The 16,066-nt window shown below is 35.4% G+C and overlaps 2 protein-coding genes across 2 annotated transcripts; one reads left to right on the forward strand and one right to left on the reverse strand.

Moving 5' to 3' along the window:
* The first annotated feature begins 304 nt into the window (after window positions 1–304).
* Window positions 305–6,502, forward strand: LOC143469190 (ubiquitin-conjugating enzyme E2 A). Its single transcript, XM_076966794.1, has 4 exons — window positions 305–463; window positions 2,915–3,111; window positions 5,563–5,651; window positions 5,906–6,502. The coding sequence occupies exons 1-4, from the start codon at window positions 420–422 to the stop codon at window positions 6,065–6,067; spliced, it is 492 nt and encodes a 163-aa protein (XP_076822909.1). The 5' UTR covers window positions 305–419; the 3' UTR covers window positions 6,068–6,502.
* A 6,835-nt stretch (window positions 6,503–13,337) lies between these two features.
* On the reverse strand, window positions 13,338–15,611 carry LOC143469477 (DNA replication complex GINS protein PSF2-like). Its single transcript, XM_076967183.1, has 2 exons — window positions 15,594–15,611; window positions 13,338–14,765 (listed from the first exon to the last, which is right to left on the reverse strand). The coding sequence occupies exon 2, from the start codon at window positions 14,183–14,185 to the stop codon at window positions 13,631–13,633; it is 555 nt and encodes a 184-aa protein (XP_076823298.1). The 5' UTR covers window positions 14,186–14,765; window positions 15,594–15,611; the 3' UTR covers window positions 13,338–13,630.
* Between the last annotated feature and the right edge of the window lie 455 nt (window positions 15,612–16,066).

Below are 16,066 nucleotides of genomic sequence, written 5' to 3' on the forward strand. Positions count from 1 at the left end.
CAGGTCATTAAAAAACAATGGTTGCCCAGTGGGCAACCATTCAGATCAATTTTGGATGCCCAACACAAAATTTGGTTGCCCTGGCACTGCGACACTGGTTAAAATCCTATCCTGCAGAAAACAGTCAGAGAATAAAAATTGAAATACCCCAACAATATTACATTTTTTATACATGCATTAACAACACAAAACAGTAGTAACTATCGTAAGTACAGTGTTCAAAAAGAATAGCTCTGAAAACCATTATTAGAATGGCTGTGAAGCAATTGGAATGGTTGGGAAAAAAGTTGATGTTAGAGAAGTAATTTCTGAATGGAAACTTACTTGTATATCATATATTACAGATTGTATTTTGTGTGTAGTGTGTGTACTTTAAAGAAAAACAAGCTAAATATATATATATCTAACCCTGCTCCAACATGTCCACACCAGCAAGAAGGAGACTTATGCGTGATTTCAAAAGGTAAGTCTTCAAGAGTCCGGTGTATATAGTCATTCGGGGGGTGATTATCAAACAAAACTGAAAAATGTTTCATATGTTTTTATGCCAAGTTGTTTATGTGTTGCGTATAATAGAGCAGCCCCCAACACATATATTTTCGTTAAAGTAAAATCTTATAAAAATCTTACATTTTTGCATCTATCAATTACGAATCCTTGAAAACCGAATCCAAAACTATTTGTATTATTCTTCGTATTCAATTTTGGAACCGTTATTATTCTGATTACAATCATCACACACTGAAGTTTTAACTTACCTCTTATAATCTTTTCGAAGACGATCATTATACATGGGTTCACAGAAGACGATGGTTACTATGAAAAAACGCTGCAATTGTTATAAATTTAAAAGCATTTTACCATGACAGTGATTAATTGATCGAATCATAGCAAAGGAAAAAATGCAGCAAGTGTATGTGCGACGGCACGTGTGTTTGAATAAGTTTGTGATAAGAGGAATGAATGCAAACGCTTCGGCCATTTTTGAAAAAGGCAATCAAGGAAGATTTGAACACCTCTAAACGATTTTTTTTTAAAAACACTTTAATAGAATGGCATGAAAGTCGGTTTTCGATTACACCTTGCTTTCATAAATTTGTTTTTACGTTATGATTATTCACATTTGCATGGTGATGCTTGATGCAGAAAAAACTTTAAGTCCATGTAGCTCGGCTTTCAGTTGCAAAACTACTTGAATTACTATCACAAACTTGTAAGAAGTTCCACCTTAGCAGACAAAACAAAATTACTCGCGAATAAGACAAAGCCTTCTTTGTATCACATCAGGCGATATTGAAATGCAGTTACGGTATTGGAAGCTGACATCTCTGGAAGTCGCTCAATAAGATTACCGACAAAGACACATGAGATAAAACAACAACGTATACGATGTAGACCAGACGTTGCAAATATAGATCAAATCTACAATATTTATGCTCACAATTTCTTGCTTTTTATATGATTATTTTAGAAGATGAGGTCAGAGGTTGACGTCGTTTATTGCAAGCAAAGCCAAGTAACTATAACTGCAGTCAAGCTATATGCAGTAGCGAAAACAATTGTTATCTGCATAGGAGAATATAAAGTAAAATGAAAATTGAGTGTTCACGCAGTGAATTTGTACTATAAATCCCCACAGGGATTTCGTTTGGGTGCTTGTTCCTTTGCTTAACTTAATTAAGCCGCCGAGACAGGGAACTTTAAGTTAAACAATCATAAAATTCTTAAGTAAAAAATATCTGAATTCATCCTTAAATAAATTTTTTCTTATGATAATGTAATTTCTTGAAAAATAACCAAATTAACTATTCTTCATCAAAAAAATGGACAACTAACAGCAAGAATTTTACAAAAGAAACTCTCATACCGATATATGTGAAAAACAAGTGTAATTGTTATTGGTTTAAAACTATTTGAAAATAGGATTTGACAAAATTATTCTCAATAGTAAATTATTCTACAGAAAATACCCTTATGACCCCTAGTTGAAAAACCCTGGACTAAGGAAATATATATTTGTGTCTAAACATCTCACTAAATGATTCAGAATTTATTCCTGCTTAATACTTAGCAAAATATAAGGCCATTTTTTGTTTGAAATGTTTGAAGCCCTACCGTTTAGGTCAGGGGTGTCAAACTCAATCGCACCAGGGGCCAAAACTCAAAACTTCTTTAACGCCGCGGGCCGTAAGGATAAAACTTGATTGAACGTTTCGTGACACGAGTACATGAATTGAAACAGGCAGCGAAACAACACCAAATTTTTGATGTTTTTGACGATTTTTGATTATTTTTCTCTTATGTCATTATGTTTCATTCATCTCCTTGCAAAAGCATTAAAGAATTAACAAACAATAAAGAAAAAAGCAGCCCAAATTCCAAGCGTTTGAATAAATCTATTTATTCTATCGTATGATGGGGCAACTGCTGTGCTGCGGTATTGTGCGATTTGTTATAATTTTGTTTAAAAAAGTAAGTTATAATGTACTATGGTCTCGCGAGCCGGAAATAGTTCAATGTATAAAATAACATTGCGGGCCAAGTTTTATTGTAAAGCGGGCCGGATGTGGCCCGCGGGCCGGGAGTTTGACACGTATGGTTTAGGTGTAATAGTGCTTGCTTAATCTTAGCTACTTTTGAATTTGAGATACTAGAATGATGAAGTAGGCTGCGACAGAATATTTACATACATGTAATTGTAATTTAGTTTATAATTTGGCAATATATAAATATATTATCAACTCATTTAATGTAAATTAGAACAAAATTCTATAAAACAGCATCACTAAACATGCCAAAATATGCTACAAAAAGCATACATACTTATTTATTTTTCCTGCTCAAATTGACAGATTGCTCATTTGCTATCATGGTAGATAAGCTGTGTGATGCTTAACTATATTCTTCAATGCAGAATACAAGAAGACCCACCAACTGGTGTCAGTGGAGCTCCTTCTGATCATAATATTATGGTGTGGAACGCAATAATTTTTGGTCCAGAGAAAACACCTTTCGAAGATGGGACATTTAAACTAAGAATTGAATTTACAGAAGAATACCCAAACAAGCCACCTACTGTTAAGTTCATTTCAGAAATGTTCCATCCCAATGGTAAGTTAAAAACATTAACATTTAAGGCCAGAGGTGAAGCTAGCCATAATGATACTGTTGTCAATGTTGGGAATTCTGATTGTAATTCATTGCTGGTAATTCTTAGTAATTGTTACTAAGCTGTTATTATGCAGAATTTCTTTGATGCATTTGAAATGTAGTATGTAGGCCATAGCCTACTTTATTGAATTTACGTAAGGACCTGTTTATCTGCTGAGTAACACATCTTGAAAACGTAATGCTCAGCCTTTAAACAATATTTTAAATTAACCGAGTTTGTGTCCAATACTTAAACTACAATTGAAATTACATTAGCTTTATAAATAAGCTACTAGCAGTGTATTCCCAGCGTAAATATTTGGAGTCAGATTCCTGTTTATGATATCACTAAGGCTTTGTTTTGTCTAAATGCTTAATAATGCAATGACGCTGGCTACCTCGTCGCACACATACGTATATATTAGGGATGGGCCGATACGAACCCAAACCCGAATAGATTCGCCGAATATCGCCTTCATAGAAGATTCGGGCGAACACGAATACTAACAATGGCGAACCCGAATACAATATTACTTATAAATTTACTGACTTTTGTTAAAAATGATGATCTAGTTTCCCGACAAAGCTAAACTAGAGTCAGCAGTACTTATAATGAAGGTCGTTTGCCTAACGATTTTGCTTTTTCAATCGTTTTTTTAAACACTATTTTTCGAAAGAAAGCGATTTGTTTATCGATTGCATTATGTTACAAGCAAGACTTGACAAATTTTGGATGAAATTTTATTGTTTGGTTCTAATTCGAATAGATTCGGGATTCGTTTGTGTCGACCTTCATGATATTCGGGTTCGTGCGAACCCGAATAATCTTCCTCGCGGCACATCCCTAGTATATATATATACTAGAGGGCCTACCATCATTTCAAAGCAGAAGTTAAGCATAAGATTAAGTTATGATAATAAGAACCGAAACGTGAAGCAAATTACAACATTACGTGATGACAGCTCGGTTCAACTAGGTATAAGTTTCTCTTGGTCTATCATCTCATTAGTCACCAGTCCTATTCACCATTTTTGAAATTAAAAATTGTTGTGTTTACATCGAACCGCTATCACATGGTTCTGACATGCTTAGTTTTGCGTATTATGGTGTGTATTTTTCATCATTAACAGTGCGGAGACAAAATAGTTTGTAAAATTAGTCTGAAAGCAGTTATTTTTTTATTACCTACAAAATATTGTTACAGTTTTAAAGCAGTCCAAATACTTAAATTTTTCCTAATCCAAGTTCCATTTGTATCCATTTTACGCCTTCACAGCGATGTTTGTGAAAAATAAAGAGCAACGAGCTGATAAACCTTAAAAAAGAGTGCACTTGTGGCTCTGCTCCTAATTTGAAAAAAGAGCTTCACTCTTGAGATTGCTCTAAAAATGCTTTGTGTTAGAGACAAAAATAGGTTCAGAATGTCTTACTTAAATTCGGTCTGACATACAACCTTCAGTCTACCAACTTATAGTTGGGTGTAGTTATGCTTGTAAAGCCAAAGGTAGGTGCTAAGCTTCAAACCAAAGATCTTAGTCTTGTTTGTTGACATTTGGCTGGTAAGGTAATTGTTGTAAAGATATGAATACAGCAAATGTGGCATTTCTAATGCTGAAAATAAACATCACCCCCAGGCTCCAACAAATCTCCTACCTGTGAGGTTGTTTACCATCCAAAATGCTTTAGTTGGCCAACACTAATTAACCACCTATACTTGGTTCACATGCCAACCATCAAGCATGTTGTTATCACATCGTAACATCATATTTGCTGCCATGTTTTGTCATAATTAGTGCCAAGTTTGCGATACATTTTTGGCCATAGGTTCTTAATCACTACCGGTTAATATTATTGAAAATCAATTATTTCTGGTACCATAGATTAGCTGACAACTCCTGATTTAAGATAAATTTGTTTTTGGACTTGCTCCTTGCTTTAGAGATGTAATTATTTATAATATTTTAAAAGTCTTACTCTCATTAATTGCACTTTTGCATCCTTTAATATGACTACATGATTATTTACAAAGTTGGTGGTGGCTGGATTGTGTTAACCAATTTGACTGTTGACCGAATGTTAATTACATTATATAGTAAAATAAAAAGCAGGATATAGTACGACATTCTAGGTTTACATTTTATTTTTAATTTCTTTACACAATTACCATAATTAACAAGGAATTAAAAATTAAAGTGAACCCTAGATTGCCATCCCATATCGTCCTTTTTGTTTTACTGTATACATTATTACTGGTAATTTTAACAATTTTCTTATCTATAATTAGTATTATTCCTGTTAATTGTACACCTGCATTATTTTTAGTTACCTAATTTATCAAACGTACGAGATTGTGGTACTATGCCAGATACTTTTTGTTGTGACTATTATACCAAAATCCTGTTTATTTCAAGTGTATGCCGATGGTGGAATATGTTTGGATATCCTCCAAAATCGATGGAGTCCAACTTATGATGTTGCATCTATACTTACTTCTATCCAGGTATGCAGGCCATTTTTACCTTATAAAACATTAATAAGATAACCATTCGATGGTGTCAAAGCTACACGCTATATGTACAATACAAGAACCATATAATGTTTTATTTATCCTTTTCACGTAGCACAATGCAAACAAAATTTTAAATTAGAGAAAGTGAAATATAAAAAGTAAATTTTGGACAGCCAAAACAGCCATTTTTAACATTATGGTAATTATAAAATAACAAACAAGTTAAAATTATGTTTTGAATACAGTCCCTGCTTGATGAGCCCAACCCTAACAGCCCTGCCAATAATCAAGCTGCATTGTTGTATCTGGAGAATCGACGTGAATATGAAAAAAAGGTTACTAAAGTAGTTGAAGATAGCTGGAATATGACCGAAAACTTGAATGATAATTTTCCTTCGAAAACGTGATCAAATCAGAATGTATTTTGGCAGTTTTTACTTTTTTTTAAGTTTGCGCTTAAATTAAATGTCACTGACTTGTCTTGTACTTGTTTCTTAGCATATAATATATGTTTTCCTTACAATTTCTTGGTGAACTTACACAAATAGTTTCAGATTTCTTCTCATTGTTTGTGATGAAACAAGGTTTCATTTACAAGTTCTTTGAAATGGTGTTTTGCATTGCATTGTCATTTTAAATTGAATTTTAGTTGAAAACACCCGTATTGCTAATTAAATTGTTAACATGTTTAAAACCTTGTGTTACTAATTGTTACAAAATTAGTACAAAATCGTGTTTTGTAGACTGCTTTAACCTCTGTATCACAAAAAATGATACAATGTCAATATTAGTTAAATTTTTGGCACATTTTACTGTTGTTAATAAACGTGAGATCTCCAAAATGAAGTGGAATAGATAATATTGTAAATTCTTAAATGCCCTACTGTTTTGCTGCACAACTACTCATGAAAATGATTTACACCACAGTATTATCGCTCGTATTGACTCACATTCGTTCGGAAGTGCTTATCTGCATGAAGGCAATAATACCGCTTCATTGTAAGCTAATTAAGTTACAAATCACCATCTTGACTTGAAGTTACAATCTTTTATTATAAAATTTTACCAGCAAACATATTCTGCGTAACAGAGCAAAATACAGGTTCCAAGTCGATTCAACCTAAGAGCATTATATATAGGTCTATCCAACCAACATTTGTGGTTTGAATTGACCAGGGTTTAATCGCACGTTGAATGGATTGTCTTGTGTTTAAACGTCCTGGATTGAATCGTCCATTGGTTGAATTGACCGACCACCCAAAATGTGATTACAGCTCGGAAGGAAAACATTTTAACTATCAGTGTATATAAAGATTTTGGATTGAAATTACCAACAAGAACGCGACTGACAACGGCTGTTTGTATAAACCTAGTGGACCTTTTTGAGGTTCTTTGAAATGAAAATCACTGCTATTGGTTGTTGTAGTCAGAATCTGGTCAAGTTATAAAAATTGTTCAAGGCAGTGCAAGTTTGAAACAAAAACAAATATGTACTGTAGTGTGATAGAGAATGCAACATATTTCTAAACTTAAGTCACAAGAAGGCCTATTGCTTAACACATGTAACCACAGTGAAATATTATATTCATTCGATAAGTGTTGTTATCCTGAAAACGTACATCATTGTCTATGTACCAGAAACGTTTCCATCTTGCAACGAGTAGTATTGTCATCACATCTTCCAAAGATTATTATTGGTGTGCATTCTTGCTGTACAAACTCGGGCTAATCAACAACGTCCTTCCTTAGTGCTATGGCCACCCGAAACCGGGCTCTTGCCCGGGATGGGGTTTCTTTTCCCATCCACTGATGTACAGCACTGAAGCAATTTTCATTCATCAGTTGCTTGAACACACCACCTGCTCGTCTGCTTAATTTTCGCTTTTCCACTTATGTTTTATGGATTTAACTAATTGTTATAGGGTTTAGTGGCCGTGCTAGTTGTTACCAGCAAATATCAACGTTCTTTCTCTTGAGCACGTTTAAAGCCTTTTTCGACTTTGTCACTTTTTCCTGGTCATTGGCGCGTGTTAGTAACAACTGGCTTGATTATTCGTCCCCACCGCGCTTTTGGCGAAAAATAAAATGATTGAATCAAAAATGCAAATGTTTTACAGTAGAATTTAGTGGAACAGTAACGCAGGCGCTGGTTGAAAAAATCAGTGGCTAGCCTATTAAAGTAAGCTTCTGGGTGAGAAAAAAACACGTAGAATGAGGGGTTATGAATTGTTTTAAGAGCCCTCACTTGGCGCCGCCACTGTCTGTTGGCCACCGATCGTAATAAGAACACTGTGACTTCTTACTTCCGTCCTACTTGGTTCGACCCTTCAGAATATATAGGTGGATATATATACCCTTCAGAATCTTCCAGGACCAACAATAGTTTGTGTAATGTAAGTATTATATGGGCTCCATGCTAAATCCAGTGTAGCTTCTATAGCATTTACGAACCAGAGACGAAACTGTGGTGTTAGTTAGCGCTACAGTACCATTAAGGCATCTCAGTTTGAGTATGTCGTTATTTAATCGCATTTTTGCATCATTATTTACGTTTTCTTGAATGGTTTGTTTACGGACCAATGTCAGCAGTTAAAGGTCTATGCTGGCCAGTCACTTCATTCCACTTATGTCACCGACAGTTGCACAGGTTTTATTTCGAGCGTAAAACAATAGCTAAAATGCTGTGTAGATTTCCATACGCGGCAATCATTTGTGCTGTTGGGAAGAGCTCGTTCTTCTAATGTGAGTCAGTTACCTGAGGTAGCTCTACTTTAGGTACCATGGCGACTGTAATAGCAAATTGTAATAAGTTGTATAACTGGCATTTTAATAAGCGATTGTGTGTTCTCCAGTTAGATGCAATTGAATATTTAAACAGGTGTATTATTCTTGGTTAATCCGTTATTCAAACAATGAGTTCTGAACCGACATACTGACCTAGAGTTGGAGTGTTTCAAGTAGCATCGCATTTTGGTGTGTATGAAGTTTGATGGTACTTATGGTCAAAAGCTTCGGTGACGTAGAATAATGTTAGATATTACATATATTATACGTAGCAATGCAAGCAACATGTCTTTCGCTGATTGGCTGATGTGTATCGCTATAAAAGCTTGGGCTTGGTTCAAACCGCTCTCTTCTCTTGAGTTTTTGTGCCCTTCTGGCTTATTCATTATTCAATTGAAGTGAATGCTCTATTAGTCTATTCGGATGTGAAATGGTGAGGAAATTGTTTCTGATGTGACTACGACTATACTTTGGACAATGTAACAATTTAGACTTAATGAATGCTGTGCTGACTTAAAGAAACAATCAGAAATAGCCTATGCAACGGATTCAAAGATAAAATAGTCAAAGAGTTCTAAAAAGAAAGACTAAAAGCCTTTGGCTTTAGGCCAACCTAAAACAATTAACATAGCCATCCCCACAGTATGATCTACTACACAGAGATCATCTTCAACTAAGAAAAACAATGTCGCATCATGAAATCGAAGATGCCCAATTTGTTCGTTAATTTTCTCACTTTTGCTCATACCGGCTTTTCCAGTATTACGTGCAACTCATCGCTTTGTTCGTCCTTCATTTTCAGCATCTTATGTACCACTCCAGCACCAGACTACGTAAACAGTTATCGCAGTCTAAAAATCTAGTGCTGGTGTATGCGGGATCAATTTCAGGAGTTTTTGATTGTCCGTCCGACGTTCCAGCGCATTCGATCAGTCAGCAACACTAAAGGTTTAAATTGCAACAAGCATACGTGAGCAGGAAGAGTTATAGGCACTTATCTCTCATAGAATTTCAGCTACTTCTGGAGCTCCAACAACCTAGTCAGCTTACAACTACCAATCCTATTTGAACACTGTGCTCTGCAATCACTCCTACAACCAGGCCGTCGAATCCATTCGCCTTTTTCAACATCAGAAGCAGAAGGTTGGTTTTTCTTGTTAGGAAAGAAGTTCGAAACATGGTCGGTCCATCATGAGTCATTGAAGGCGGACGCACAGACCACTTGCCTCCCAGACGATGTCATGGCATCAACTCAGGACGTTCTGATCCTGGATCCGTCCAACAAAGCATTGAAACAAGTTTTACGTTGTTCCGTTATGGCTAAACAGTCTACAAGCAGGTCTAAAATTTCTTGTGAAGACAAACAGTCCACATGTGCACTATCACTATGTAGAGTAGACACATTAATTGACCAGCTGAGTGATCCTTTTGGAAAGTTGTAATTATGAAATTTTAATTAACATTTGACCTACAGCAACCATTTAACCATATGCTTTGATCCAAAAATAGAAGTTTATAAATAAACACCAATTCGTGACTTGAATTCGCGTAAGACTGATATATATTGAACTATTTGAGGAATGCTGCCCCTACCCAAGCTAAGCCTTCTAACCTAACCAGATCATCGTTTCTCACAGAAGTTGATAATGTTGTAAAGTTTTTGAATTCGACAATGTTGGCGTGTAATCAACTAATCATGTTCAACCAAATTTTCTCTTTATGCGATATTCGGCAAATCTATTCGCATTTGGAATCGTATCGGTCTATGACGTATAGAAGTTATAAAAAACATGCATATCGATAATAAATTACAAAGCTTGGGCCTTGTGATCATAACATAAACACAATTTCTCAGATTATTTAATTTGAATATGCACATTTATTATCGATATGCTGCGTGTTTGTAGAAGTTATAACTTCTACTTATGTTCATCCCTATATCATAATTCATTACTTACTGTTTCACATTTAACATACGGTTTTAAAAAATATTTAGACGCAATGATATAGTTTGCTTTCTGATACATTAAACAGTCGCCTATTAAAGATTGGGTTTAAGGTGAAGAAATATAATATATAAAAGTTGTGCTTATAAAATTCTTGCGGTAGTTCATCTCGCTTAAAATTCCCGAAGCGCAGTATCTTTGTTTTTTCACACGTCAAAAACCACTTTAAAATGACTCGATATAAAATGTATTTTCGTATTTATACGTATAGGCTTCAATTTTAAAACACCCTATAAAACGATTTTGAAAAGCAATATATAGTTACAATACAAAGTTATAAGTTACTTGCGTGTTTTGTTTTTGCCAAGTTATAGATCGATTTCACCACTTTTTTTGAAATTAGGCCTCGCGCACCTACTCAGGCATAAAAGCTACTTTGGTAAACGACTAGCGCTAGCCGGTTACGCAATTGGTATTTACTTACTTCTGTATAAACGGCGGCCGGTGAAGCAAACACTTATTTTACCGAAGTAAGAAAATACGAATGGTAAATGGCAATTAGGCTAGTCTGTGAAGTGAAATGTATGCTAATTTTCAACTTAAACTGACTAAATTTTTAAAATTTCACCGCATTGTTTCATAATCTGATCAAACAACTCTTCTAGACCGGGAAAATGCATGTCTAATTCATTAAAGAGCCGCAGTTTGGCCACCCCTGCTCTAGATCTTTGGCGGCACAGAGAAATGAGACGAGTAGATCGTAGACGATTGACTACGACGTTGAAAGCGACTTCTCTCTTTCATGCCAAGCAGCTGAAGGAAGTTGCTGGGCCTGCTCCATAAGCTTATAATTCAAAACTTCGACAACTTGAAATTGTAACTTACCGTGAGAAGCCGCCGTTGTTTCTCCTAAAACTCCGGTAATCTAATTCCTCAGGAGCTGTTTCCCAGCATCACATGCAGGTAAACGAAACTCCAACAGTAATTTATTTGGCAATGCAAGAAGTCGTTTCCAACCGCGGATGGTTATAAGCTGGGGTAATAAGCAAGCACAAAACATGCGAAAACGCTTTCAAAAAGCGTTGCACGTTAACATTAACTGTGCAAAATTTACGTAACGGAGCTGCTTTTACGAACTTTTACTTTTAGTACATTTTATGCAGACAAAACATCGATAAATGGCCTTTTATCTGTATGCATTCACTGTGTAAACGCAATTGAAATGCGTGCGACATCTGCACTCGGCCCACACTGCTCTTTTCCGAAACTGGGCCATAGCAAAAAAACAATGTGATGTGACGTTATGACCACCTTTTGATAATTATTGCTACGAACATAAATCGAATTTGAAAAGTTTGGCAGTGACACCGCTAAACTGTTAAAGTAATATCACATTGCACGAAGATCACGAGAAATATTCCTTTCGCGTCTCGTGCAAAAGTAGATCACACACTACGCTGATAAAGTCCCGATGAGCAGTAAAATATGGGGTAATGTTTTACTGATATAATAAATAACCCTCATTTACATTTCAACTTGGTTATAACATAAAACAAGACAAAAAGACGAGTTTTTTCTGTGAAAGTTCTAATCAATCTAATGACTGCTATCGAAAAGAAACGTATATTTTGGGAAACGAAAACTCAATATTAAGCGATTACTTGTGATATAAACAGGGTTGCCCTTGGTCTGGATTCAAAAATATGGACGACTAGAAAACGTAAGAAGAATACTACCTTAAACCGTGCACAACAAGAGAAGGCAATCAATGTTCCTAAAAAAAAACGAGACACTCTTTGCATGGTCTTAATTTTGGTATCTCTTTGGTACAAAATGGTGTACTAAAGGTGTCGAAATGCCCAAAATAATGCCCGTTTCTTAAAAAAAAAAACAAAAATATTTTCTAAGACACAGACCTTCAAAATAAGGACGGTATGGCAACCCTGGATAAAAACCTGCTTTGCCAATAAACAACAATGATATCACGGTATTACCATAAAACAACGCGCGCAGTAGCAAGAAAAATCACGTAAGTAGGCCTACTTACGGTCACGTAAATTGCGTAATTAAATTTCGAGTTACGTGCAACAATACTTTCAAAGCATATATCGGTTAAGTTATAAAAATAACGAACAACACGAAGCAAATTACGACACCATGATGACACCTCGGCTCATTGTTGTCAGCTTAAAAAAATATTGTCTGTATCGAACAGTCATAACGTGGTTCTGACAAGCTTATTGTTGCGCATTCTGTTGTTTATTTTTCGCAATTAACTTAGCGGAGCAAAAATTGTGAAACTCATCTCAAAGCAGTCATTTCTTTCATTCACTGCATAAAATTATAGTCTTACGGCAGCCCGGAAACCTAAACTTTTTTTTCAATCCAACTATTGGTATCCATTCTGTGCAAAAAAGAGCGACGTGCAAATGCCAACCTCTGCCAGTTATAGCCGTTGGTCCAGGTCGCACACAACGGAATGCGCTGAACGAAAAGGACGTAAAACACATATGACCCAAAAATGGGTTTGAAATGCTGGCTATGGCCCAATGCCCCCTCCCAGAAAAACATAAATGCCTTTACAATGTTTCCATTGGTTAATTTTGCCTCGATTCAATTATCTTGGACCATTTAGTAACAACTGCATATCCAATAAGAACATAATGGCAGCTTCAGCGTATTAATGACTGCGTTTCATCGTATTTTCTGCAGGGTTTTAATTACAGAATAAGCCAAAATTCCTGCTAGGGCTTGCTTATGAGATATACCCAGATCCCATTTTGAGTAAACCTGAGTATGTCAGTTGAGTCTAATATGGAATAACCTATGCTGATGAGGTGAGGTTTGTTAACAGCAGACTACTTGCATTGAAAAACTCCTCATTTAGATTATTTGTTAACAGAGGTTTTCAAACAACTTCAGGAAAAATACACCAATTGGCAGTCAAAACAATTGTGGAAAACATCCACAAAAAGCGTGTTTATAGTGATACAATTAGTGAAAAAATAAAAAAATATACAATTGTATGCTACTAGGCAGTTAGTAGCCTACCGGTAATTTAATAAAACTTCACAATACAGTGGCAGAGAGGAAAACACAATAGATTATTTAGTTTTGTGGCTCCTATCGTAATTCACTTACACAAATAAAGTGAAACATTAAGCAATTCCAATGCTCTCCCGATGTTCAATAACTCAAAAGCATTTTATTTCCAAGAAACACTTTAAAATAGAAATATTATTATTGGGTTGACATATTTCTCTCTGTGTATGATTGTGAGATCCGCAGCTGATACATGTGATCTAAAGAAGCAGTTAAAAATGGTCTAATAGTATTAATTTCCATTTGTGATAAATTATCAAGCCTAGCATGGCCAGCCTGCAATTTAACAAATTTGTCAATGTTACTTCTAAGTTTAGCTGCTCTGATATCCCAGATATCTTTTATAAGAGTGCGTAATAAATCAGCGTTTGGAATATTGTCTGTAGCGTGAGTTAGCAATAGCTGTGCAACTTCACAAAAATGTGGATTGGGTAGTTCAGTAAAGAATTCACTTGCTATTTCATCGTCCTTCATGGTCTCTATTTTATCCACATCAAGCCATTCAGGAGGATGTACCCTGCATTTTTGTCTTTGTTTTATTGCAATGGCTAACCACAATGGAACATCAACAGGTAATCCTGGGCTAAATGGGCCAACATCACCAGATATGAAGTAAATTTTACCCAAAGCAAAATTTGGCACAATTTTAACCAGTTCTTTTTCAGCTATAAACTCGACATCTCCAGGTTCCATGCCTGATGTCCAAAGAAAGCGATGTACTGCAGGCTATTAACTTCCGAAACAATTATATACAATGCAGTTATAGACAGCGATTAGGCTACAAAGTTAAAATCCATTGTAATGATAATGAACAATGCTTTTAGGTCTAGTACTATAAAAGATCTTAGGCTATTTCCTAAACAACCTTATTTTAACATATGACAATAAAAAAGAAATGTATTTAAAGACAGTCCAACACACAGATAGATAGGCTAGCTAGCCTGGATAGGCTAATTTGCAAAGTGAGCGACTGGGTACGGAATATTTTGGAAGAAAATTTGCAGATACAGACCGCTTTTGAAAATTAAGAACATAGATAAACTATTAAAAAGTTAAACTGGATTCTAAAATGTGCATACGGGTACGGCCCAGATTGAAAAGTTTGCTAAATGCACGGGGAATAAAAGTTTATTGCCCACATCATGGCTATTGTTTCATTTTGATTGTCCGGGGAATTTCTCACTCAAAAACAGCAGGCTTTCCAATCTTGGGTGTGGCTACCTGTATCAGGATGGGTGTACCACTGCATTGTTTAAGGTAGATTGGTTTCTTTCTAAGAAAATGGAAATGCACCAATAAATGTAATGCTACACCAACTGGCCAAAAAATACTTGTAATATAAAATACGCCTATCGAACAAAATAGCAATACGGCGCCAGAAAATTGTATCATACAAACAATCCAGTAGTCCTACTGTGAACATGTTCATGTTCAGTCCTACTGTAAATATGTGAACATGTTCGCAAACATGTTCACAATTTACAAACAAGTAAGATATTTTGCCTGGCCGAAAGGTTCATAATTGCAATTTAGAAACGCATAAGGTTGATGTTTTTGCCTGGCCAAAAGGGTCATAATAACGCTTTGCTAAATTACATAAGCATTAACAAACTACATGCAAGCTGAATAATCGTGCAAAAAAATTAACTGTGTTGGCCAAACAGGTCACTATTGGCTCACCTATACATGTTTCTAAATTGCAATCGTATTGGAAATTTGGAAACACATGTTTTTGTCACGAACACATTCACAATTTACAAATGCGTTCAATAATGACCAGTTCGGCCATCAGAGCTATGTTTTTTTACACAGTAGCCTAGTTTAGTGTGCATGCAATTTATAAACACATTTTTATTAACCTTTCGAACAAGCAACTTATCATACTTACGCGTTAGTAAATTACGTGAATGCGTACGCAATTTGTGAACGCGTTCGCAATTTACGTACACGTTGAATAAAACAAATTCTGACACATATGGTTAACCATATAGTTGGGGCGTACCGAACCGGTAACTCAGTTGTAAAGTGGCTAGCCAAGTATGCACCAATTCAATCTTTGTCCAGTGCATATCTAGGCTAACAGTTGTAACTATAAATTTACCTAACACACTATCAAAAATTTCTGTGGGCCGGATAAATTTTCATCAATTCTTACTGACATTTGGCCAATCATTATTGCAAAACGGAACCACTGTCATTCTGGTTGAATCCTAGCGTCTGTAAGTCAAAAAGTGTTTCCAACAAAAATAAAATAAGAATGCCTGTTTTAACAGAGAAAATAAATTTGATTGTTTTGTTGGAAGTTTGGCAGCGACATCGGCGTTTTTTATATTTTAATATGAAAGCAAATTTCATCTAATTTACCACTGACCAGGTTAGATTGTTCATTTCTGGCTGGAAAGTTGCGTAATTTCGGTCAATGTTACGGCACGCGACATCTTAATGTATACTGGGAGTAACATATCTATTGTTCTGTTAAAAACTTTGCAGCGACTTTTAATATTAGAACAATAGAGACAATATGGATTTGATTTCATGTTGTGTCATCGTTAAACGCCAAATATTATTATTATT

The sequence above is a fragment of the Clavelina lepadiformis genome, chromosome 8, assembly GCF_947623445.1.
Source record: "Clavelina lepadiformis chromosome 8, kaClaLepa1.1, whole genome shotgun sequence".
NCBI classification, from domain to species: Eukaryota; Metazoa; Chordata; class Ascidiacea; order Aplousobranchia; family Clavelinidae; genus Clavelina; species Clavelina lepadiformis.

What these genes read in the sequence shown, in the direction of transcription:
- LOC143469477 (XM_076967183.1), bottom strand. Translation starts at nt 14,185, where the DNA reads ATGGAACCTGGAGATGTCGAGTTTATAGCTGAAAAAGAACTGGTTAAA.
- LOC143469190 (XM_076966794.1), top strand. Translation starts at nt 420, where the DNA reads ATGTCCACACCAGCAAGAAGGAGACTTATGCGTGATTTCAAAAG. An exon ending in AGAAATGTTCCATCCCAATG is followed by an intron (nt 3,112 to 5,562) that starts GTAAGTTAAAAA and finishes GTTTATTTCAAG; the next exon opens with TGTATGCCGATGGTGGAATA. An exon ending in CTATACTTACTTCTATCCAG is followed by an intron (nt 5,652 to 5,905) that starts GTATGCAGGCCA and finishes TTTTGAATACAG; the next exon opens with TCCCTGCTTGATGAGCCCAA.